Source organism: Leptopilina boulardi, unplaced genomic scaffold (genome assembly GCF_019393585.1).
Source record: "Leptopilina boulardi isolate dan_hultmark-lab unplaced genomic scaffold, ZJU_Lbou_2.1 LbouV2_122, whole genome shotgun sequence".
Classification (NCBI taxonomy): Eukaryota; Metazoa; Arthropoda; class Insecta; order Hymenoptera; family Figitidae; genus Leptopilina; species Leptopilina boulardi.
This window is the reverse complement of record NW_026137666.1, coordinates 1,174,353-1,201,904: the sequence shown is the minus strand read 5'-3', so window position 1 is coordinate 1,201,904 and position 27,552 is coordinate 1,174,353. Positions and strand designations below refer to the sequence as shown.

General features: G+C 30.4%; 1 protein-coding gene across 4 annotated transcripts in view; it reads left to right on the top strand.

Moving 5' to 3' along the window:
* The window catches only part of LOC127286739 (zinc finger protein chinmo), a 104,906-nt gene that overhangs the window by 66,345 nt on the left and 11,009 nt on the right, over positions 1–27,552 (top strand). For all 4 annotated transcript variants that reach the window (XM_051313312.1, XM_051313335.1, XM_051313321.1 and 1 more), the window contains exons 3-4: positions 6,600–6,820; positions 18,804–19,054. In XM_051313312.1, the coding sequence (XP_051169269.1) occupies positions 6,600–6,820; positions 18,804–19,054 (472 nt within the window). The remainder of the gene's footprint in view (positions 1–6,599; positions 6,821–18,803; positions 19,055–27,552) is intronic.

The following is a 27,552-nucleotide window of genomic DNA, read 5'->3' as shown; positions in this document are numbered from 1 at the left end:
GCTTTTTTTGCTTTATTTTTTCATGTTTGACCTGTTGTAAAAAATCTATTGTTAACAATTGTATCATATTAAAAGTATAACCCGAGCAGAATAAGAAGAAAGAAAGAAAGAAGAAGAAATTGGAACAAGTTCGTGTGCATATTTATTAAGAGTTAATGTACATTTTTTGAGTTACATATACTTCTCCATACATGTTCATGGATCATTTATTTGTATCAGAACATGCACATGAATTTTTTCCAATTTCTTGTACTTGATTAAATTAAATCCATACTCTTATTGATATACCTAACTATGAGTTTAACGTAATAAAATCTGAGTGTTATTGATACTAAACAAATTTTTAAAGATATAATAATTTTCCCAAAAAATCTTAGAAAGTATTAATAAATTGTTTATAGAATCATTCTTTAACAGAATTTTAGTGAATTTTCGCCAATAAATTTTCTACATTGCAGAGATAAAGATCAAGAGATATACAAGCTAGTCAAAACTAATAGTTTTTTTCACATTTAATATTTCAGTAATGTTTCACCGTAAACTTTATTGGTTCATTGACGTAAAGTGATGTTATTATTTTAGTAATCGCAGGCTTTCAGGAATAAAAGGAGTAGTAGAAAAGCATTATGTTCATTTTGTTTTAGTTGCTTGACTTTTCTGATCTATTCATCAGTATTCTAACCATACAGTTTCGTCATTATTAAAAAAGGAGAAAGAATGAGTACACGAGTGGTATATATTCGTGTAGTAATAGCATTGGAGAATGGCTGAGAGTTCTAAAAGACAAAGATCCACGCTTCTTTAAAAGTATAGAACGGCCAATAAAAACCCACGAATTGACGGTCAATGCCCTGCCAAGGTCGTTGCAGAGTATAAGTTTTTTTTATAGAGAAGGGGCAAATCTCTAGGATTGCCTTCCTCCGGTCTTGGCCAATGGCCGACTAGAATCGAGGTCACATTCTGCACATGCCGATTATGCTGCAGAGAGGAGCCAAACTTGCTCAAAGTCAATGACACGGCGTAATAAAGATAAGAAAAAAAATATGTTAAGAAACGTAAGCGTAGAAAAGAGATACGACTCTAGAGAGAGCGAGAGAGAGAAAACATATTATGAAACTTTACACGCGTAAGCATGCAAAGTGCAAACACACGTGTGATCGTACGTATAAATAAATGTTTAAAAATATTCGCAACAGCTATTTGCCTCTAGCTGTTTTTCTGAATTTAGAATCACTATTCTTATCAAATGAAACTAAGTATTTTTTTTAAAAAACTATTTATCAAAGTGCACAATATTCATACATACTGAAAAAAATTCTTAATAGATTTAGGCTACTTGATAATTTTTTTGTGTAATTCAATATTTTATCAACTGTCTTTCATCAGTTATTATTAATTAACATTTAAAAAATGTAAACAACTATGAATTGAGTAGCTGCGTGCAATAAGTCGCCTGACTATTGGTAGTCAGGTAGCAGTGGGTGGGCCATTGTGCTACCCGACTGCTACCCGACTACCATTGGAGCGTCCGTCCCAGCGCTCAGCAAGTTATTGCACACAGCTACTCAATTAAGTTCATAAAATTAAATTTTTAGTTTTATTGAATACATTAATAAACATTGAAATTAAGATTGCTTTTGTTATCAAGTTAATAAATTTTACGCGCTTTGATAAACACATAGAAGACACTATTAGAAAAATCCAACTGTTATTTAAATAAGTCCGGGATAGATAGCCATACTTTTTTTAAATGTCCGTAAAAATAAAACGGAAGTAGTTTATGTATTAATTTTTATTGCTAATTAAACAGTGAACATTATACTTTGAAAAAACAAAGAATATTTTAAATATTGCAATGTTAACAATTTAAAAATTAATGTTTCTTAAAAACCTGCAATTGGCCATCTCTCCCGAAATGTATAAATTATAGATAAGATGGCTATAGGTGTCTGGGACAGATGGCCAATGCTTTAAATTAATTTTGACTTTTTGATTTACCGCAGATTATGCTTTAAAATCATTTATAGATGTCTTCTATTCTTTTAAATACAATTTTCGAACAGTTGTTATTAAATTGAATAATATTCATCAAGTCAAAGATGGAAAATATTAGAGTGAATCTAATTTTAAATAATTGTACTAAAAATTTTTTAATCATGCAAAACGTCATTTTTCATTGATTTAATTTTTCTTTTGCGAATTTAAGGGGAGCTGGTAACGATAAACAACGTGTTCGCTTCACATTAACATAGCATGGCCATCTCTCCTGAAGTTATAAGACATATATTATTTAAATAAATGGAAATAATTAGTGTCTAATTTCTAGGTTATTACAAAGTTTAGGTCATGTTCTGTTCAAGAAAATAAAAAATTAACAATTATTCCAAAAAATTACACTACTACAATAAAAAACGTGAACATAACACCTGTTTTCAGAACTAGGCAAAATAATAAAGAAGGTTTATATTTCATATAACATTTTTTTTCGACATATTTTTTGCTTTTATTTACATTTTGTCATTAAATCAAGTTAGAATATCGATAATAAATAACAAATCCTGTAAAATAATTGAGTTGGCCATCTCTCCCATATAGCCATATCCCCCGGAATTACCCAACTTGTATATAGGCGATTCTACGTGAGATTTACCTATGACCTCTTAAATTTTGCTAAATATATTTTTTTCATTCTCTATAGAAAAAAACGGATACTCTAAATTTTTTGTCAAAATCTTCTTAGTATTTCCAGGTATGTTTTTTAAAAAAAAAATTTAAAAAATATCATATCCAAATTTAAAAAAACTTAATTTGTTTATAAAAAATGAAAAAAAAAATTTTTTGTTAACATTATTGAAAAGTAAAAGAAAAACTGAAACTTTTCTTCTCTTATCAAAAATTGAAAAAATACATTTTTTTTCGAGTTATGAGCCATTGAAAATAGGTCTACATTGAAGAAACTGAAATTTTGAAAATTCATGACTCGAAAATTTTTCAAAAAAAATAAAAAAAATACGTATCTCTTTTTTTCACTACAGAACAAGAAAAAAAATATATTTGGCCGAATTTAAAGGTTCGACGGAAATCTCACGTGATTTCGCCCACATGTTCTTGTATACAAATATTAAATATATTTTTTTGTACAAGATCTTGCACAAAATCTGTTACAAGAACTTGTTCCAAATTCTGGTGCAAGAAAATGTACATTTTCCGCACCAGAACTGGTACAAGTTCAGCTACTGAACCTGTACATTTTCTTGTACAAGATCTTGTACAGGGATTTTAAATACACTGTTAAAAATGTTTGTAGTTTTAATATACATAAAGTACTTAAATTTAAGAAACTGGTATATTAGAGTGTAATTCATATACAAATTATATTAAATTTTGTCACTGAAAAAAATTCAAATAAAAAAATTGCATTTTACTCAATTTATACATGTTCTTGTGTACAAAATAAGGTTTTTATTAATAAAGCAAAGTAATTTCTTTCATGTAAATACAAGTTTAAATCAGTTTACATTATAAAAATGCATATAATTTGACATTTATAGTACTTAACCTAAATGTCACATATAAGTATATTAAAATTCTTGTATTTAGAATGTTTTTTTTTGAAAAATTTTCCCCTTATAAAACATTATTTGGACATAAACAACACAATAGTTAAAGAATTACGCACTGTTGTTTCAATTTCAAATAAATTTTCAATATCAAGGAAATAATGACCGTTTGGTGAAATAGGCATCTACAGCCGCCATGTTGTCACTTTAAATTTAATATACATGTATCTTAGATTTCAATACCTGTAGTGCATATTCGCTTCATACGCATGTATATTAAATCTAATACAGATTTTTCTAACAGTGTAGGGTTACCCCATCAATATCACAGGAATATTCCCGCTTGATATCACCGTACAAGATCTTGTTCAAGTTCTAATACAAGAAGTAGTTCCAAACTCTCGTATCAGAACTTGTACATTTTCTTGACCAGAACTGGTGTAAGTTAAGCTGCTGAACTTAAAGTTTTCTGGTGGGTTAGAATTTCTCAAGTGAACCTAAAATTTTGCCAAGGCTAAAATTTATTAATATAAAATTAATATAAAAGAAAAATTGTCAAACCATACATTCTAAATTATACAAGTTAAGATACACTTCTCACCTTATGGCTGCCTGCCTGCCTGTAGGAGTTGTCATGGCAACGTACAGGAGTTATAGAGATAGTAAATTCAAATTTGAATTCTCTCTCTTTCTCTCTCTCTCTCTTACTCTTACATGTTGCCATGACAACTTCTGCAGCCAGGCAGTCAAGAGTTGTGAGTGCGTCTTAAAAAGATACTTACATGGGTCAAAAAGGCCAAAAAATGTGAGTCTTTTTATAAATTTTTTTCACATAATAAATAAATTATTTCATTTGAGCACTTAGTTACCTTAAAGTACACTTTAAGATAAGTAAGTTATAAAATTTTTGTTAATAAATATTAGAAATTAAGTCTATGGCAACAGGTTCTTTGAGACCCCTTCCAAAATAAGTTATTTTGCGGTAGTCACGATATCTAATGACTGCTTCATTAAAAATAAAAAAAACAAATATTTTCTAGCAGTAGATAAGTATAGCTCGTGATTGAATGAAGGGTTTTTAAAAAAATTGAAATTTGTCACAAATTACGATTTTTGGAACCATTTAGACCATGTAAAATCGATTGTAACCAACAGAATAAAAAATCCTTCGTTCAAGCACTAGTCAATTCTATGTAGAAGAAAGATAGAGTTTTGAGAAAACAGCGTTCAAAGTTGAATGACATAAACGTCGGATTTTCTTTTTTATTTCATCAGATTCGTTTGAAAATTTTTACTCTGGACACAGAAAATTAAAAGGCATTAAAATAAGCGTTGCAGCTTATATTAATACCTTATAATTTTCTGTGGAGTTTTTGTGGCCTAATCTAATTTTTAAAAATTGAATAACTTTGGGTAGAATATCAGTAGAATGTTTGCTAATAGTTCAAAAGATGTTTCTTAAAAAACTCTACAAAATTATTATTGTTAATTATTATTATATCATTAGTATTTTATTCAGAGTTATTAATATTTTGAAATTGACAAATTTTGAAAAACCTGCCTTTTTTGCATTAATGATTTAAAAATCTTTATATAACTTTAAAATTATTATGAACAACTTGGAGAATATTTAAAAAAAGAGTCAATTCACCTATCATGGAACCTTTTATTATAAAATATTATGAAGTTATTGATGCTAAAAATTTATCTGCAAACGCCTAAAAAATACAACTTAACACCTTTTTAAAATTATTGTAATAGTAAATAAGTTACCGTAAATTGATCACAAAAAATCTCTTTGAGGAAGCAAAGTGTTTATAAAATAAACACAAAAAGTATTTTAAAAATGTTGTTTGCTCAATTCATCTATGAATTGACCAAGACTGTTGTCGGTTTATATACACTGAGAAAAATAATTTCGTAATAATAAGAAAATAATTTAGTTGAGCTTTTTTAGTTGGCGTTACTAAAATATGGTTGTCACAACAGAATAGAAAGTGGCAATAAATCGGGAAGTTTAGTTGGCTCTACCAAAAAATATATTTGAAGCTTTCATGTTTACAAACTAAATAGTTTGGTTCCCAGTACTAAATAGCTGACATGCTGTATTGCGCACGCGCTCTTCTCGTAAATATGGCGTCGCTTCCCATTCACGGGATGTCAACATTAACCATATGTCGTTCGCGTCGTGAAGTTTCAGTGTTGAAGTTTTTATGTTTTTCAGACATTTTTTTAAAAAAAAAGTTTGTGTAGTGAAAATAAATAAATAAAACTTGTTACAAGAACGAAAGTTTTTTTCCAGCTTTTATACATTGTGAAAATAATTTAATCTCAAATTGTTAGTAGGATTCGTAGAGTAGTGGTCAGCGTTCTCGACTAGCGTTGCGTAGTCTGAGGGTTCGAGCCCCAGCAGTGTTAGGTTTTTTCCGCGATAGAAATTAATTTAAGTAGGCATAGGTAGGTTATATAAAGAGAAAAGGGTGAAACAAAAAAATAAGTTGGTTGAGAAAACAAAAAAAAAAATTTCATTTAACTAAATTTTTTGTTTGCTTAAAAACAATAAGTTAGTTGTGCAAAACAAAAAATTTGGTAGACCGAACAAAATGATTCAACGAAAAAATTTAGTAGCCCGAACCAAACGGATTAGTTGCACATATATCAAATAAAAAATTTGGTAGAGAGAACCAAACTTTGGTAGATGATACTAAACATTTTTCTCAGTGTAAAGTAGTGGAGAGGGAAAGTAGTGGCCATCTATTGTCCGCAGCTTCAAGTTTATTATGACGCGCAGAGGCTTGCGCGCACATTGCGGTGTTATTTGAAATTGATGATGCAGTTCAATCGTTGACACACGAGTTGTACATTTGTTAAGTTTTTAATTAGTAGTTTTTAACTAATTCACGCATAATTAACGAATCCCGAGAGCATATGTGTAGATCCAATATTTTAATCAATAATTATTTGTTCTTTGTTTTTTTGTACATTGCTTACTCTCATTTTAAAATATAACTGTTCCATAACAGTCTTTTTTATTTACAGGAATTACATTTAAGGCACACAAGTTAATCTTAGCTGCATGTAGCAAACACTTTCAAGAACTGTTCGAAAGTATGCCACCTTCTCCAGCAGGATTGATTGTTATACTAGATGGCACGAGTGCTCAAAATATGTCATCTCTTCTGGAATTTATGTATCGAGGAGAAGTCCACGTTTCCCAAGAGTCTCTAAGTTCGTTTTTGAAAGCTGCTGAATGTTTACAAGTACGTAATTTACATTAAATAATTTGAGATTAAGGGGGTTAACTTGTGTAAAGATTTGAAAAAATCAACTACATATTTTCTTAACCTTTGCTTGACAAGATGCCCACCCAGGGTGGGCCAGACAAATTGAAATTGCCATATCTTCTAAAGTTTTGCCTTAATTGAATCGCGATTTTAAGTCACTGAACAAAATCTTAAGAATTTTCAAAAAATGTAAAAAAAAATTTTTTTTTTAAATTTCTTCTTGATTATTTATAACTTTTATCAATGTATGTACGGAGATAACCGGGATGATTCAGATATTTTTTTAATTCTATTTTACAAAAAGACATGAAATCATGCAGACTTTTCACTGTGAGTGTTTTATGATGTCAAATAATAGATATAAAAAATATTATATTGCATTTTTTATTTGTTTAAACAATTTATTGTTATTATTTATTAACTTTCTTTGTTCTGCACCTAGAAAGATGCAGTTTTTTTCTAATTTTGCAATTTATCAAGCGGAATATAATAAAAGATAGATTTGATATAAAATTATTAATTCAACAATTGTTTAAACAATTATTGTTATTATTTACTAACTTTTTTTGTACGGCACCTGGAAAGTTGCCGTTTTTTTCTAATTTTGCAACTCATCAAGCCGAATATAATAAAAGATAGATTTGATGTAAAATTGTAAATTCAACAATTGTTTAAACAATTGTTAAATTAGTAAATTTATGTCAAATCTGTCTGGCTATATTATATTCGGTTTGATAAATTGCAAAATTAGGAAAAAACTGCATCTTTCTAGGTACACTACAAGAAAGTTAATAAATAACAACAATAAATTGTTTAAACAATCGTTTGAATACTAAATTCATATAAAATCTTCATGTTTATTATGTTGAGCTTGTTAAGTTGCAAAATTAGAAAAAAATTGCAACTTTCTTGGAACATTATAGAGAAAGTTAATAAATAGCAACAATTATTTGTTTAAACAATTGGTTAAATAGTAAATTCATATAAAATCTTTGTGTTATTATGTTGTGCTTGTTAAGTTGCAAAATTAGAAAAAAATTGCAATTTTCTAGGAATATTATGAAGAATGTTAATAAATAGCAACAATTATTTGTTTAAACAATTTATAATAATAGTTGTTGCAAATTGAATTATATATTTTATTTTATTTATAACCTTGGAATTAATAACTACGAAGAAAAGGTAACAAATTTATAAAATTCTTCTACTGCCGTATGTATATTTGAAAAAGTTATAAATTATTAATAATAAATTGTTTAAACAAATAAAAAATCAACAAAACATTAATAAAATATATTATTTGGTAACATATAACAATTTTGGAAAAAAACGGAATGATTCTAAGTTTTTATTGCAATATACAAAGAAGAAAACATTTGGCCCACCCTGGGTGGGATCTTGTCAACCGTGTATATAAAAAGTATCCAGTCCGGCGAAGGTTAATACCGTGAATTTTTACCATTGATCGTCTATATCTAAGTTTTCGTACATCTCAGATCCGTAAACTTTTGTGTACTTTCGGGTATGTCAATATAAATAGAGTTTTTTTTAATGAATTTTAACCACGAATACACTGCAAAAAGAAGTATCTCACATGGTATCTTATACGGAGATGGAAGATTCTTCTTTGTTCCATATTAATCGAAACATCTCACAAAAATTAAAGACATTTTATGTATCTCCACTTGCATTGAGATGTTTAAAGTATCTTAAAATTAAAGACACTTTCTTGAGATAGGTAATGTATCTCCATCTGAGACGCCAAAGCCATCATGCGATGTTTGACGCCTGAGACACTTGCGATTCATACGATACATGAGAACTTTGAGTTAGGAAAACTTGAGATGTTTTAAATATCTTCATATAAAGCCATTGTTGAAAGCGGAAATGTTTTATGTGTCTCACATTTAAAGCATTCTAACCTCAAAAAAATGGATCAATTCAAATGTTTCATGTGTTTTTTTCGCGGTGTTAGCATAATGACTGTGGAGCTACATTTCGAAAATGGAAATCTTATCAACAACATAAAGCCAGAAAACATTCTCAAATAGGTAGGTGATTCAATAGATTTATTTTTGACTTGAATAACCTGTACATCAAGTGTTATCAATTCATTAAATGAATCTGAAGGATTTGGTACACTTGCAATTAATAGTTGGTATCAATACGACGCTTAGCACACTATCATTTTGCACTTCTTCATCACTTTCTATATCACACAATTGTTTTATCACATCATTTTCTTTCTGAAAAATTGGTATTTTTTTATGCAGGGCCGCCTTCAATGCTAAATCTTTCTCTGTTACTTTCAATGAAGCATCATTTAAACATTTAATATCAGATTTTACTTCTTCTTTTGTGTACTTAATCAATTTACACCGGCGCTCGTTGCCTTTTCCGATGTTCCAAAATACTCGTTTTAAAGCCATTTTTTAATACCAATTAATATTTTATTAATAACGCGCGAGGTGAACATGCGAGTAAGCAACGTGAGAAATTGCAGGTTATGTTTACGATCGGTTGTGACGTTTTGATTGATTGATTCTTAAAATGTCTCACAAATGAGATGTTTAATGTATCTTAAAAGTGACTACACAAACAACTCAAAAATGACTACAGAAACATCTCAAATGGAGATACTTGTTTTTACAGTGTATAAATAAAATCAGTGTTTTGCCTGTACATTGCTTAAAACTTCAAAATTTTTACATAAAATATCCTTTTGAACTTCAAGGAACTCGAAACTGACACGTATATGTACGTATGTCCCAGTGGGAAATGAAATGTTTGATAGACGTTTATCCGACGTCTAGAAAGTTAAAAAGTGATCTGCGTCTAGATTTTTCGGACCTACAGGTCAAAGTAGGGGAGACCAGGGTTACGTAGCGCACTTTTTACTCTTTGTTGTGTAACTCACTCATTTTTGCTTTTTTTTAAAAGTTAATGTATAGAAAACTTGTTGTAACATATCAGCTTTAATTAAAAAAAAGAAAGCAACCCCGACACGGGGTTACGTGGCGCCAGCAGTGAAATTAATTAAATTATATGATTTATAGTTTAAATAATATAAGACTTAACAAAGTAAGTCTTGTAATGTAATTTTACAATAAAATTATTATAAATATAAAAATTAGAAAATTTCATTTAAATTAAATGAAATCGTAAAATTACCAAAAAATATTTTTTTTTGATAATAAAGCTGTGAATATTTAAAAACCATTATTCGGTTAAATTTTTTGAATAGGATTGTTATTGGTGCTTATTAATGTGTAAATTTCATATAATCAACTTCATTTTATTAATATTTAACGAAATTTTCAGATAACCGCGCCACCTAACCCCGAATGTACTTTTGAAATATTTATTAATTTTTTATAAAAACTGTTAATATAAATGAAAAAAATTTTTTTGTTTCTTAATAACAAATGTATAGAGCTCAAAACTTAATATTTGAGCTCTTCTAAAATTAATTTTTTAAAGAGATATCACAAAAAAATGAAGAGGTTAAAAAATTACTTTGGAGTGCCAAAATCAGTTATTTTAATCTATACTCCACAATAATTAATGAATATTAATGAAATTTTGTACAAACTTACAGTTCATCAAGTACTTTAAGCAGAATAAAGAGAAAAATTAATGTAACTTAACACTTTTGAATAAACTCAAGTGCGCCAAACAGCCCCGGTCTCCCCTAAATATGTTGTTTAAGACGCGAGAACGAATTGAAGGTGCGTGCTGTTAACATCCCACGAGGGAAAGGCATTTACCAAATGCGAATCGCATAATATTTTTCATAACAAATGCACGCACGGAAAAAATTTCTTTCTGCAAAATCCCCGAATTTCTTTTTGAACGATGGATATGAGAAAAAGTTGACAATAATTCAGTTACTTTAAATGAATTATATTAGATATTTTATGTGGATAAGATCCAGAAAAAGTTCGAAACAATTTAATATATGTTCTAAATTTAACGTGAAATTAACAGGTTTTAATAAAGCTTTTTATTATTACGTACCTGAAAAGTTCCCGATTTCAAAAGGAAGATTGAAATACGCAATGGTCACTTCACGCAGAATATTTGTATGAAGCACACATATGCATGATCAGTGTGTACCAGTGTGTTTTCAACTGCGTTTTTAATTCAAAAAAGAAAAACATCACATGTATTTATTACTTGTTACCAATAAGTCGAAAATGATGCTCCTGCACGTTGAAATGGCTTGAAACTCTTTCTTCGGGAGGTTTTTAGGGTCGCTGATTACGAATTTGCCATCAAATTTTCAAAATTCAAAATGGAGGATTCTATATGGCAGCCAAAAAATGAAAGAATCATATGGATTGTCTTCAAACATATTATAAGTTTAATAAATTTGAATGAAACTTGTTACTCAAGGGTTTTTGAGGTTGCTAATCACGAATTTGCCATTAGATTTCAAAAATTCAAAATGGCGGATCCAATATCGCGGATGACAAAAATAAAACAAAACAAAAATAAAAATGACCTCTAAAACCCCCTGAGTAACAAGTTTAAAGCAAGTCCAATTAATTTTTAATTTTGACATCCGTCAAATTGGATCCGCCATTTTAAATTTTCAAAATCTAATGCCAGATTCGTCATTAGCGACTTCAAAAACGCGCAAGTAACGTGTTTCAAGCAAATCCGATCAATTTTTAAAATTTTGTCCGTCATATTGGATCCGCCATTTTGAATTTTTGAAATCTGATGTCAAATTCGTAATCAGCGACATACAGACTAAAAAAAAAGTATTTTCGATTTATAATCTAACCGGATTGTGAAATTTTAAACACAGAAAAAGAAAAATAACCTAAAGTAAAGCCTCATTAATATTATTTATGATTCAATTAAAAGTTAATTAATAATTGTTGCGATTAAGTCGGGGTTTCATCTAACCCTTTTTAGTTACGACACTGTCCACGTCGAATTTTTCTTTACTTGACTACTAAATATTGAAAAAAGAGGTCGTATATTGTTAAAGAGACTTCTATTAAATAAGAAATTTCGTCTTTTTCTCGTTTCTTTCCCCTACTAAAGTGCACTTTAGTAGTCAATTTACTAAAAATACATATGAGTTTAACAAAAAGTGATACTCAAAGTTTCTCCGTGCATAAGAACGCATAGACGAGAGTATATACGACTATGCCAATAACATAGCTTGCACTATAAGAAAAAGATTTTTTGTTCCCTCAGTTAGTCGTTTAGCTCGGTTGGTTAGGGTCTTTCGTTTGCGTTCAAACTCGGGTTCGATTTCCCGTCCCCCGAAATTTGTTTTCAAAAATATAATAAATTTTTTGTATTTAATAATTTAATTAATTTATTTATTAAAAAACCTCTCTACTAATTATTAAATTAAAATGTAAAAATAATTAATAAATATGAAGGAAATATAACGTGCTTCCTGGGTAGTCATTTATTCTGTCCTGCATGAGTTCTTATATGTGTTCGCACTTGAGTTTTAATTTCAGCTACTCTTACGGAAAAAATAAGACATATGATCTTACGTACGAACGCGCATGCGTTCGCTGTTCCAATTTCTTGATACGTCATGGTGATTCCACAAATGGAACGCGCGTCTGACGCGCGACAATTGATCGTACGTATACGGAGCAGTATACGTATTATGCGAGAGAGTCCGTCTGTTGAAGTACGGCTGGTTCCACAATGGGCTCGACGCAAGGTAAACGCAGCGTTGACGCGACGCATCCCAATGCTAATCAAATGGAGATGCGTCGCGTCAATGCTGCGTTTACCTTGCGTCAAGCCCATTGTGGAACCAGCCTACAGTTTGCTGTAGGTACGCTCCGTATACGTACGATCAATTGTCGCGCGTCAGTCGCGCGTTCCATTTGTGGAATCACCATCATGTAGTAAGTGGCGCATGTGTCTGTATGTACGAAATTCGTAAAAAGAACTCACATGAGTTCATACGTACGAACTCTCGTAACATCTCTCGCAAGATCCCAACAGCGTTCTTAAGCTATTAGTCACATGAAACAATTGACAGACAGAACAAGTTTCATAAAAAATATTTGGTTTTAAAAACGTAAAAATAAAATTTTTAAAATTATTTTCTCGTGAATGGGCAGGTCGGGGCAGCTAAATCAAAATTTAATTTAATGTTGAGAATCTCAAGATCATATATATACATATTTAATTTTTTGCCGGGACATGTAGGGATTTTTTCTAATAAAATGTCGTATATTTATTGTTAAGTTCGAAATTTGCGCAATTCAAACAACTTTTTGTTTTACTTTACCGGTGTAAATTTTGATGTACTCACCAAAAAATTTATGACACCTGAAGAATTCAGATGAGGGCAATTTTAATTAAAAACAATGAATGGGGTTATGTTAGTGGTATTAATGTGATTGCAGGAAGTGAAGCATCAATAGACCCAGTAATAAGGGAGGAATAGAGAAAGATTGAAAGTTTGAAACTGACTTTAAACGTTTTGGTTGTGAAGTTTTCGCGCTGGATAGAAAACCAGGAAAGAGTAAACTTGAACCAAAGTCAAGAAGAGAAATATTCGTTGGCTACAGTTCTGAATTGAAGGCCTATAGGATCTGCATACTCGATGAGATAAGATAGGAAATACCTATCATGAAAAACTGTGGGTACCCGGTTTGACCCGCCTACCAGGTTTTGCCCCATTCTCCCCTACAAGTTCAGCTGCTGAACATGTACATTTTCTTGTACAAGATCTTGTACAGGGATTTTAAATAGGGACCTTTCAGTGGCGACACGTCAAGATGAAGCTCACGCAGCAAATTTGTTGAGTCAGTTTAATGATTGCTTTAGCAAACTCCATTGGAGTGCAGCAAAAAGAGTGCTCCGTTATCTCAAAGGCAAAGATTATTACGGCATTATGTATCATCGTAATAGAGACTCTGGTTAGATATGTCGATGCTGACTGGGGAGGATCAACCGACGACAGACGTTCCTTCACAGGTTATGCTTTTGTCATGAGCGACGGAGTCATCACGTGGGATTCGCAAAAGCAACGAACGGTTGCTTTATTCACGACGGAAGCCGAATACATGGCTCTACACAGATTGAAGCAACAATTGAAAGCAACAAATATTATTTGAAATTTTTTGAATGAATTACATAATTGCTTTGAAATTGACAAAATGGGTACTTTTATATTAGAAATTTTATATATTTTTTATATATATACACTACCGTCGGAAATTGTCGGTACGATTGACGTGCGCGGGATGAAATGTTGATGTCGCACCTAAATTAAGATATTTTAAGTTTGAGAAAAGCTAGAGACTTGAAACTTAGATCACCTGAAAGCTGATAAAATTCTGCTTCTGAATATATACCTAGAATTTTTTTTCGACTTTCTGGAGCGATTATAACACTGGAAAGATTTCGAAAAAAAAACGTCTAATTTTCCCAATTTCGTACCCAGTTTTTGATTCCCTGCATAATCTAGGAAAATGCAAGGAAAAATTTGTAACTCCTACAACATAATCTTTAAGATCTTAGCTTTAAAAGTAATTTTTAAGACTTAAAAAATATTGTTTCGTTTTTGAGATAAGTTGAAAAATGTCAGAGCATGTTTTTTACACAACTCAGCGTCAAAGATTAGTTCTTGCATCCCCGCTGCTTCGCCCGTTCCTTGCGCCAGGGCCGAATATGCGTGCGGGCCCCTGCTTGAAACCCGTCTTGTATTTTCTCACATTTACAGTTATTGATTATTAGAATATTAATTAATTTATTTAAAAAATGTTATTATTATTAGTTGATTAAAAGTTTAACAAATACTTTTTAATATTGTACTTAAAATTTACCAAATTGGAAAAATGTTCTTCTTTTTCAGAACTTTAAAATTTTTTGTTTAAAATTTGTAATTAATTTTGAAAAATTTAATTTGTAGTACTAATTATTTTAGTAAAAATTATGGAAACAATAATATGAACAGTGTATGGTTAATCTTTTGCATTTGTATGACATATTGAATTATTATTAATTTTTCTGTCTTATTGAGAAGAGAATGAAACAACTGCAAGAATGTAACAATGTTCTTTATTAATTAGTTAAAACCAAAAAAATATCTTGCAAACATTCAATTAAATTTAACGTAATTTATCAAAACAATATTTTTCATTTAAATAATTTACATATTCATAAAACTTTTAATAGCACAGATTTTTAAATATAATATAAATATTAATAATAATAAAATATTTATAACATTTATAATAATCAATAACTGTAAATGTAAGAAAATACAAGACGGGTTTCAAGTAGGGGCCCGCACGCATATTCGGCCCTGGCGCAAGGAACGGGCGAAGCAGCGGGGATGCAAGAACTAATCTTTGACGCTGAGTTGTGTAAAAAACATGCTCTGACATTTTTCAACTTATCTCAAAAACGAAACAATATTTTTTAAGTCTTAAAAATTACTTTTAAAGCTAAGATCTTAAAGATTATGTTGTAGGAGTTACAAATTTTTCCTTGCATTTTCCTAGATTATGCAGGGAATCAAAAACTGGGTACGAAATTGGGAAAATTAGACGTTTTTTTTTCGAAATCTTTCCAGTGTTATAATCGCTCCAGAAAGTCGAAAAAAAATTCTAGGTATATATTCAGAAGCAGAATTTTATCAGCTTTCAGGTGATCTAAGTTTCAAGTCTCTAGCTTTTCTCAAACTTAAAATATCTTAATTTAGGTGCGACATCAACATTTCATCCCGCGCACGTCAATCGTACCGACAATTTCCGACGGTAGTGTATATATATTTTTTTGCAATGAAACTTGATTAATGTTATTAATATTTGCCTTCTTGAATGATAAAATAACTGAAACTTTATATATTAATTTATTAATAATAAAATTTTTTATTAAATTGAATTTTAATATTTTAAATAAAGCGCGCGCTTTTCCGTCAACCAATAAAAATACTTGTAGCTTAAAGGCAAGATTTTTTTTTCCAACCGTAGTTGCTCGTTTAGCTCGATCGGTTAGGTATTGCGTTTGCGTTTTTCGGACCCGCGTTCGATCCCCAGTCCCCACAAATTTATTTTCAAAATTGACTTCGGTAGGGTAGGCCTCTAAAAATTGCTGTGTTTAAAATGTTCAAGTCTCCAAATTTAAGATTTGATTTCAATTGATTTTTTAAAAATATAATTTTTTTAATAAATTTGTTTATTAAATCAATACTAATTTCATACATAATAATAATTATTACTATTTTTTTTTCATTATTATTATTATTATTATTATTATTATTATTATTATTATTAACATTGTAATTAATTATAATATTAATATTAAAATAATAAATATTATTATTATTATTATGCATATAAACTGTATTTATAGTTTAAATTAATTTTAAGGGAAATTTCCTTGTAATTTCCTAGAAAGTTAAGAAATAACATTCCTGGAAGTATACACTTTAATATTGCAAAACATTTCCAGTGCAATATTCCAACAAATTTATATCGGAAACTTCCAGTGAACTTTAAACAGTGAGGACATTTATAATTTGCAGGTAGCTTCCACTTGAAACATGCGAACTTTCCAATGGAAACTTCTTGGAAAAAGTGGTGCTTTGTGGGGGACCTTAAACTAGCGAACATTTTGATAGGCATTATGAGTCATACATGTAAATACCCCTGTACTTGGTGCTTATCATCTTGTGACGAATTGAATAAATGTAAAGAACTCAGGACGATTGGAAATTGCCTAGAGAACGTTAAAGCGTGGGTAAAAAGTGGCAGCAAAAAAATTATAAAAATTGTGTAAATAATCCTTTATTTCATTGTGATGAAAACACTACGATTATTGACCTTATTCCACCTCCTGAACTTCATTTACTAATCAACGTAAAAATTTTGGAAAATATTTCCAATAAATATGGACGAGGTTGCTCAAAATATATCGAATGCTTTAAAAACTTTGATCTGCTCGTAACTTCTTTGCTTTTCAGATTAATTTGGACAAAAACTTTGAATCACATGTAAGAAATTTCAAAAAAAGTTACATATCTTTAAACATTAATATTACTCCTAAAGTACATGCAGTTGTTGAACACGTGCCATACTTTTGTAGAAAGTATAACAGAGGACTTGGTTTTTACTCCGAACAAGTAATGAAGTCTGTGCATGCTGATTTTAAAAGAAGGACTAAATATAAGGTTAATCAGATTCACCCGGATTATGCCGGACGTTTACTCAAAGCAATTACAGAAACAACAGCGGCCATATTTAATTGTTTTGATGCAGAATCGTCATTGAATTAAAGATATTATACTAATATTATATATGAGAGATTCTTTTTCAATCGCCCCAGCCCAAAAAGTCAATGTTCTGGGATTGGCTTCATACTTTGGTAAATTGTTGTCCTATATGATAGTAATAAATCCCTAAAATATAAACTCATTAAAAAAATATTTGTAGAAAGTAGAGGGGGTTGAAGTTTTGACGTTAAGGGTAACATTGTCATTTTCAAATCCGTATAACTATGACAAAAGTTAATGGATTTTAATTTATCTATAATGAATTTTATTGCATTTTTCACGTACTTTTCAAAAATGTATACGAAATTTAAAAAAAAATTTTTTAACCCCTTTTTTTTCAAAAACAACCCTTATTTTTCGATTTTCACCCCTTCGGGTATTTTTTTTTTTTTTTTTTTTATTTTCATTGGAAAGCTGAGGTTTTTTCCGATGAGCTATGTAAATATGAAAATGGGACAACAATAATTTTGTGAGTAACAGAATATTAAAGTAGGCGGTGCCGATAACTGGTATACCTAAAGATCATCTTCGAGGATTTAGGTAGGCACCGCCTACTTTAATATTCTGTTTCTCACAAAATTATTGTTGTCCCATTTTCATATTTACATAGCTCATGGGAAAAAACCTCATCTTTCCAATGAAAATAAAAAAAAAACAAAAAAAATTCCCGAAGGGGTGAAAATCGAAAAATAAGGGTTGATTTTGAAAAAAAGGGGTCAAAAAATTTTTTTTTTAAATTTTGTATACATTTTTGAAAAGTATGTGAAAAATGCAATAAAATTCATTATAGATAAATTAAAATCCATTAACTTTTGTCATAGTTATACGGATTTGAAAATGACAATGTTACCCTTAACGTCAAAACTTCAACCCCCTCTACTTTCTACAAATATTTTTTTAATGAGTTTATATTTTAGGGATTTATTACTATCATATAGGACAACAATTTACCAAAGTATGAAGCCAATCCCAGAACATTGACTTTTTGGGCTGGGGCGATTGAAAAAGAATCTCTCATATATACTATCTAAAGTCATAAAGACGTTATTCTTTTCATTAAAATGTATTAAAAATATCATCCAAAAATAAAGCTTTGTCTACAATTCTTGTATGTGCGTGCAAAAAATTGCGTGTACTAAATTTATCTTTGTTTAATAAAAATAAAATTTTAATGTTAATTTCTTTATTCCTAATTTTTGATCTATAGTTTTATGAATAGATACAACGATTTATTATATCGCTAATATCACTCATAGCGCACTTGCGGAACTTTTTCAAAACTTAAAAATCAAGTCTCTTAAAAATGGCTGGTCACCAGATTTTAAATCTTATGTCGTGTTAGGGCGCACTCACACCTTTTGGCTGCCTGCCTGCAGGAATTGTCATGGCAACATGTAGGAGTAACAGAGAGAGAAAATTCAAATTTGAATTTACTATCTCTGTTACTCCTTCACGTTGCCATGACAACTCTTGCAAGCAGCCAAAAGGTGTGAGTGCGCCCTTACTCGTAGAACCCCCCAGAAACAAAATGTGCAAAAAAATTGCGTGTGGTACGAAAAAAATTTAAATTTATTCAAACCTACCGTGAAATGGAATACCGTATCGTGCCATTCAAGTTTGTTTACTGGGATGCCATTTATTAAATTAATATTGAATTATCTATTTCAAACTTTCTTTTACTTGCAGGTAAAAGGCCTCTCCATTGAGCATGAGAAACTAGCTGTAGCCCAAAGGCATGTCGCAGACAATAATAATTCGTCAGTGACACACAGTGATGGTAAAATGACACAAGGTGGTGAAATGCCTGAATCAGGACTTTCCCGGAGGATTAAAAGAACACTTACACCTACACCATCACCCACTTTAAATAGTTATTCTCTGTCTAACTCTTACTCTTCAGCCAATTATTACGAGAGTTCTCAGAAAAGGTTAACAAGGTAAGTTCTGACTTTTTCAAAAAACTTTAAGAAAGGGAAGTTCATCACAATCTGGTTGACATCCCAGTAAAAAAGGATTTTTTGAGATAGCAGTTCGGACAATTGAGCAAGCCGTTTGCTCAATTGTCTAAAATGCATTCGGACAATTGGAGTGTTTGTTCAATTGTCCAATGCATTATGCCCAATCATCCGCAATATTTCTCGTGTCTAAAAAGCTGCTAAAATAATATGAAAAACTATTGAAACATTGAAAAAACGGTAGAAAATGCATAATTCTTGATATATACAGAAAAAGAAAGTATAAAAATACCTCGATCGAGGAAAATGAAAGAGTTTTCCGAAAAATCACTTTTTAACTGACAGTATACTGCTGTACTTGACATTTTATGGGTAAAGAAGTTTATGTTTATATTTTTTTAGTACTAATTTAAATATTTTTATTTAAATTTTAATTAAATTAATTAAATTAAAAATTAGTTTAATTATTTAAAATTAATTTAATTATTTGAAATTATTTAGTACATAAGTATAATTATAATTATTTATATTATGTATTATAATATATATTATAATTATACATCAAATAGATAAAATTTTAAAAATTGTTAGAAATAAAATATATATATATATATATAATTTAAGAATGAATAGAAATATCATTATATTTTACCATTCGACAAATATTGAGAGTCGATAATGAAGTGTCAGTCATTATCATAATCTTCTCTTCTTTACCCATAAAATGTCAAGTACAGCAGTATACTGTCAGTTAAAAAGTGATTTTTCGGAAAACTCTTTCCTTTTCCTCGATCGAGGTATTTTTATACTTTCTTTTTCTGTATATATCAGGAATTATGCATTTTCTACCGTTTTTTCAATGTTTCAATAGTTTTTCATATTATCTTAGCAGCTTTTTAGACACGAGAAATATTGCGGATGATTGGGCATAATGCATTGGACAATTGAACAAACACTCCAATTGTCCGAATGCATTTTAGACAATTGAGCAAACGGCTTGCTCAATTGTCCGAACTGCTATCTCAAAAAATCCTTTTTTACTGGGATGATATCTCGAGTCAGAAACATCGGAATCTTAAAATTCAAACGGTATATTAAAATATAAGTAAATGACTATAGCCGGTAGTAAAATTAAACATTTCCAGTAAAAAGAAATCAATTGGCGGACTTTTGAATATTTTAACTCTTTTTTTGCAACTTAAATTGTTTAAAAATAAATTGAAAATTACTGAAATATTATTATTTTCTACGGACTGAAGCTATATATATATGTGCTGAATAGTCCCTGCAAATTTCAGCCCAATCTGTTAACTAATATCTTCAAAATCTTGTCAACCAGTAGCGGGATTAAAGATTCCGCTACGTAGTGAATTGAAGCTACATTCACTTAAAAAAATTTCTAGCTACTGGGAGAATTATGGGTACTTTTTAAAGCGGAAAGTATGAAGTTAAAAATTATGGATTCAGGTTAAATTTACTAGAATAATCAAAATGTTTAATCAAATAATGTTTTGTAATTAAAAAACCAAAATGATAATTTGGAAGAATTTATTGAAGAAACACTGTATAGGTAAATGCAAGTGGCACGTATCTGTAGATTTTAACTCGTCAGTTTTCCCATATTTTCAAGAAATTAGTGTAAACAGTGTGAAAAAATAATTAATATTTAATAGAAATTGCAAATTTTATTAAATTATTTTATTATTTAACGAGCACAGTTCATAATAATTGCAACTTAATTAAAAAACAACAGTTTTCTTACATGTGACAAGAACTCATACTTATTTCTATTCGTGGCTTCAAGAATTGAAAATGGAGAAAAATTTAATTTTTTTAGTTTTTACAATATTTAGTTCCATCCCCTCAATAAAAAAAGAGAATTTTTGCCAATAAAAATTAAGATTTAAACTCCTCCACTCTACAGAAAGAAAGATTTCTATTCGTGTTGTCAAAAATCAAAAATGGAGAAAAAAATTAAATTTTTTATTTTGACACTATTTAGTCCCATCTCCTAAATAAAAAGTTTAGTTTTTTTGCCTTAAAAATTAAGATTTAAACTCCTCCCTTTTACAGAAAGAAAAATGGCTGCTCGTGATGTAAAAAATTTAAAATTGAGAAAAAATTTAATTTTTTTAATTGACATTATTTGATTGACGTGCCATATATCTGTGTACATCTTTTTCGGCATTTCTGAAAAAAATTTTATAAATTGATTTTTTTTATAGTGAATTAAATAAACAGAATAATAATCATTTATTTGTTTTAAAATTTAGTACAAATTTATACAAAAGAGTTCCGTGGCATCAAATAAAAATAAGACATACAAAAAGCCATAAAAACAGCGAGTTATTTAGATTACAAACAATAAACACACAAACATACTTTCATCATCCAGAGTAACTAGTGTAAACAGACCTGATTCTTAAAACTTTTACAATAAAATTCGAGAGGTCTTTTAATTTACTTTTGTCGCTCGAAATCAACATATTCGTCCAAAATTGACCAGTAGTAAAATCACCATCTAATTCGCCAAACAATGATTGTCTTATATTCGTATAAACCGGACAGACTGCAAAAATATGAAACATTGTTTCTTCTGAATTTAAATTACAACACAACACAACAGTATTAATCTAATTTGTGCTACTATTTGAATCGTGGACAACGAGAGTCCCAAATTCAGATAATAATGTTTTTGTTCTTTAGTGGTTATATATGGATAAATCTGGAGACTAGTCGATTTTTGCAGCCTCTCCCAGTCTAGTTCCCTCAAGTGAAATTCAAATTCTTCTAAAATATTTTTCTTTTTACTTACTAAGAAATTTACGTCGAGGCAGTTCTCATTCTTTGCAATTTTTAAATTTTTGATCATACTCTCGATTTGCAGCGCCCAATTATATTTATGATTTATTTGAGGATTTTGATTCGCCAATTTAAAAATTTTCTCGCAGCAGAGTCTGGGGTATCTATACTCAGGCATATTCATTATTTTCTCAATCCAATTTAGAACAGATTTGAGTATTACATAAGACAATCTTATCCTATTTGCTTCTAATCTCGTTGCGTAATTTGGGGTACTAATCGGTAAAGCTAAGACTCTTTTAAAAAATTTTGAGTGAATTTTTTCTATATCGTCCAAGTATCGGAGACCCCAGACTTCCGCAATATAGATCAGGATGCTTCTCACCATACTATCAAAAACAACATTCTTTGTCTCCCATGCATTCGATTTCGCTCGTTTCAGAATATTAAGAACAGATTCCATTGCAATCTTTGCTGTCGCAATCGTTCTATTAGTAGTATTAATAAAGGTATCTGAATTGGAAAATTGCACACCTAGAAATACATAGTCCCTCACTATCTCTATTTTTTTCTCGTTATAAACAAATGAAACATTCTTTTTATGACCTCCTTTTTGAAAAATGACAATCTTAGATTTCTTGACATTAACTGTTAGATCATTTTCTTCACAATATTCGCTTAAAATTTTTATTTTTCTCTTAAGATCACTAACAGAATCTGCCAAGATCACCAGGTCATCAGCATATGCTAATATTATGATTTCATTAGATGGATCAATTGAAACCCCCCTTCTACCTCGTTCGTAAAAATAAGTCTCCATATCGCTAATAAAGATAGAGAATCATAATGGACTCAACGTATCCCCCTGCAATAGACCTCTCGTGACCTCAACCGAACTCGATACACCCTCTCTCGAACGAATCGCAATTGATGCCTGCTCATAGAGATTTTTACATACTCTTACAATCTTTGAACTCACTCCAAGCTTGAAAAGTTTAGTCCATAATTTATTATGATTAACATTGGGAAATGCATTTTCAAAATCTACAAAAAAAGCAAATAATTTACCCCTATTGCGACTTAAACGAATCTGAATAATAGAATTCAATGTAAAAACATTGTCTATACATCCTCTTTTACGCCTGAATCCTGATTGAAATTCCGGTAAAACTTCCGACTGTTCTGCCCACGTATTTAATCTGTTATTTAACGTTTGTGTAAACATTTTGCGAATAGAATTCATTAAGGCAATACATCTAAAATTTAATAGATTCGACTTTGCCCCCTTTTTGTGTATCATAAACGCATGAGATCGAGCCCATTCTGCAGGCACCAATTCCGACTCTAATACTTTATTAAATAAACATTGCATAAACAGTAGCCAGTTTGACGGTAAATTTTTGAAAAATTCGTATGAGATACCATCTGGTCCCGCCGCTTTACCATTCTTACAATTTCTTAATGTCGAAATAATTTCTTCGTACGATATATCTACATCTAATAAGGGATGTCTTACATCAGCCAATCTATCACTAAAATTACTTCTAGGAGGATATGCCTCAAGGAGAAAATCATTCCAAACTTCTAGATTAATATGGTCGGGTCCTGGGGAGCGTGATTTGAAACTATTGATTGCTTTCCAAAAAGCTGAGGGGTTTTTTGAGTTTTCTACATCTTTATTTATTGAATTTTCAAGTGCTTTTTTACTTCTCTTTAATAAATTTTTGTAAATTTTCTTTTCCTCTTTATAGATATTATTATCTTTTAGACAAAAATTAGATTTAAAACAATTTTTTAGAGATGTGTTAACCTTCTTTTTTTGTTCATAACAATCTTTATTAAACCAGGGTTTTTTTGTTCCCTGTGCATGCAAAACCTTCCGCATCCCCAGGGACTCGGCCACCTGACTTATAGCTGAAATTATCGTTTCATTTGCTACATCAGTCGAAAAGTCATACCATTGTACATCAGGTCTCCAGCTCATTTCCTCGGTGAACTCAGCGCCCAGCTGTTCTCTCCATCTGAATCCAGTGTTAATTTTTCGCCTGCACCTACCATCACTGGGTAACTACAGGGAGCACTCGGAAATCCACAACGGAATGAATATGCGCAAAGTCACAAAATACCAAGTCTACCACACTATTTCCCCTCTGACCACAGTAGTTAAATCTTGCAGGACTATCCCCTCTTGATCTGCCATTTATTAACACGAATGCGTGATCCTCAAAAACTTCCACCAGAAGCCGACCTCTTTTATTTATCAGTTCATCGAGTTGGATTGAAATACACAGATCCCACTATGACACTTAATTTACCTGTTTTAAATAAGGCAAATAAACAAGGCTCACTCTGATGAATTACTAAGTGATCATAGCTTTTTTTAAAAAACACTAACAAACCTCCCTTTGGTCTACCCATCACATTTTCGCGTAAAGCATTACTGTATATAAAGTTATATTTATTTAAGGGATCAGGTAGCGAAAGGGGAGGTTTGGTTAACCAGGTTTCACTTACACAGATAATGTCATTGTTTTCGATAGTGTCCACCAAATCTAAAATATTACAGAAACCGTTGAGATTCCAAAATAACACTGAGAAACCGGCTGATTGAATTGAAGGTTTTCCTCTAGGTGTTGAAGAGATGCTATGAACTGGTTGCTATTCATCTGCATTAACTCTCTTGGTTGGTGTCAAAAAATATTTTGAGATTGGTCAGTTTTTTTTATTTTTCTCTGACAATTGTCGTTTTTTTCCCGATTGTGGCCCTGGCTTAGATGAATTAGCAGAAATCATGTTTTTAATTAAATCGGTATGTTGTTTAGAATGAGGATTGTGCTGAGCTTCCCTTGGTATAGTTTCTTCTATTGTACGAAGATTTTCCAGCGAGAATTCCTTATTGTCAATCCATAGTTTGTTGCCTTTAATTTTAACGTTCCGTTCGCCTTCCACACTTAGCTTGTATTTAAATATAACTAGCTCTTTGCGTTCCAGACGTTTTTCTTTGGTTTGGTTATTTGCAATTGCCATTCCCATATTTGCAAACTCCTTCGCCTTTTTGAAAATTAAAGATTTCCATCTTGGAGCAATAAGGCGTACCAAGATGGGTCTATTTTTACCCGGTTTGCCAATACGGTACGCTGTTTCTAAACAGAAATCATTTATTTCTATGCCTATTTGACGAAAGATGTCCATAGTTCTCTCAAGCGTATTCTCCTTCTCGTTTGAATTTTCCGCCACCTTAAATATAATGACGTTCCTTGCTCTAACTGCATTGTAACTTGTGTTTAACTTCTGCGAGAGCACCTCCACAGTGTTTTCCAATTCGATTATTTTTTGATTAAAATTTGTTTTTATTCCTTCCATTTCTTTCTGTAGCTGGTCGTTTCCACGTTTAATTATATTTATATCGTCTTTGGTTGCTATATTTTCTTGGATCTTCTGTAGGGTGTTCATGATTTCTTGAGTCACCATATGATGTTATTATGCACCACAAAAAACAAAAGGGTTTCACACTTCACTGTTTACTGACAAATATTTCAAAATTGTCTTAAATCTCGATATGAAGAGCGTTAATACGGAGCTCTCATGTCATGCGTCTGAACCTCATGAAGACCATAACGGAACTCTGGTGAATTAAATAAATTTAATTAATGAAATTAAGAAAATAATGAGATAGTTGTAATTAACAATTTGAATTTTCCCGCCAGAAGATCATGCGCATTCATATTCGCGCACTTTTACCGTGTGTGGTCAGTATAATAGAGTTCTTGTCAGTTTTAAGAAAACTGTTGTTTTTTAATTAAATTGCAATTATTATGAACTGTGCTCGTTAAATAATAAACTAATTTAATAAAATTTGCAATTTCTATTAAATATTAATTATTTTTTCACACTGTTTACACTAATTTCTTGAAAATATGGTGAAAACTGACGAGTTAAAATTTACAGATACGTGCCACTTGCACATATCAAGTGATTATTTATTATTTATCACTTTAATAATTGAAATTCTAGCAAAAATTATCTCTATAAATGTTCATTTACCCTCCCAATACTTATTTTTAAAAATTTTCATCAATTAAAAGCTTTTTTTGATAATTTTTCAAATTCGACTTAGATTCGCCTCAGCTCCGTCGAACTTAGGTAAATCAAATCCGCCAGGGAGCTGGCACTTCTCCTCGGTCCGTAATCTCTTTTTAAGTGTTTGCACACTAATTCTACATACATATAGTGTACAAAAATTAATTATTTAATATATTATATTTATATATTTTTCAAAAATTAGACCTACACAGTCCTCTTAACTTCATAAAAAAATAAAGTTCATCTTCCAATCTTTATACCATGGAAAAAATTTGTTTTAATATTCTTTGGTCAATTTTTTTGAAATTAAAAACTTGTAAATTAAATTACTTTGAATTTAAAAAATAAAATTGTCGAGAAAAAATTAAAAACAATTTCTTTTTTATCGATAAAGTTACTTGTATATAAAAGCGACGGGCGCTTGATATATAATTGATGGTTCACAGGCAATAAGGGGACGCACAGGATTTTCGTTAGCCCCTCGCGCAGCCGCTTGATCGCTGTACGCGGGGACTTTGACTTTCATGCGTATCCCTTTATTGCATGTGAACCCTCATATTAAAAATTATGATATGTAATAATTTCAATTGATAGTTAAATAAGCCAGAATCAGGGTAAAAAAAGTACACTTTAAACTGACGCTATTGTTTCTAGTCTATCGTTCGCTTATTGTATGATTACTGTAAGGTTATTCTAAGCTTGGTGTAAGGTTACTGTAAAGTTAGAATTATTATTAAAATTTAATGAAATATAATTATATTAAAATATATATTATAATACAAATTTTTTATAAATTAATGCCTAATATTATTTTGTAAAGTAGTTCAGAGACTTTGATAGGGTTTGTGAAAAAATTTATTGCGCATTCATAGTGTCATAGGAAACTACTACGCACGAATAATTTAGTTAATTTAATTATATTTATGCTTATATAACTACCTTACAGTAACATTACACCTAGCTTAAAATAACCTTACTGTAAGCTTACAATATTAACTTACCATAACCATACCGAGTAAGCTTACTACAACCTTTACATGTAATGTAATTGTAATTCATTTCATACGTTATATACGATAAATTAAAAAAGCTATCACTCTTTTATGACTCAAGAGTATATATACATCACGTTATATAATGATCTATTCATGAAATTAGCATTTTAAAAACAAATCGCTATTGGTGCAAGATGCCCCACATATGGGGCGTCTTACACCACCTGTGGTGTATCTTCCAAAAACTTGCAAAATGTTAAAAAAAAATTTGTTTCGATATAACTATTAGATAAACTTTTGTTTTCAAGTGTATTTACGATTATAATTAGTACGTTTATTGAAATCGAAAAAACAGCAAACATTTTTCGAAAAATAGACAGGACCAAATTTAGCACTTTTACCTGCAAGCTGATTAAAATTCTCAGCCGAAAAGTCAGGAAAAATAATGCGCGTTAATGAACTTGCGTAAGGTTAGGCGTTCTTTGTAACTAACGCCATCTGTGATCAACACTCATAAATTCCAAGAAATGTAAGAAATATATCGTATGGTGCATCTTGCCCGTGGTGCAATCAGCCTCACTCTCCCCTACTACAGCACGG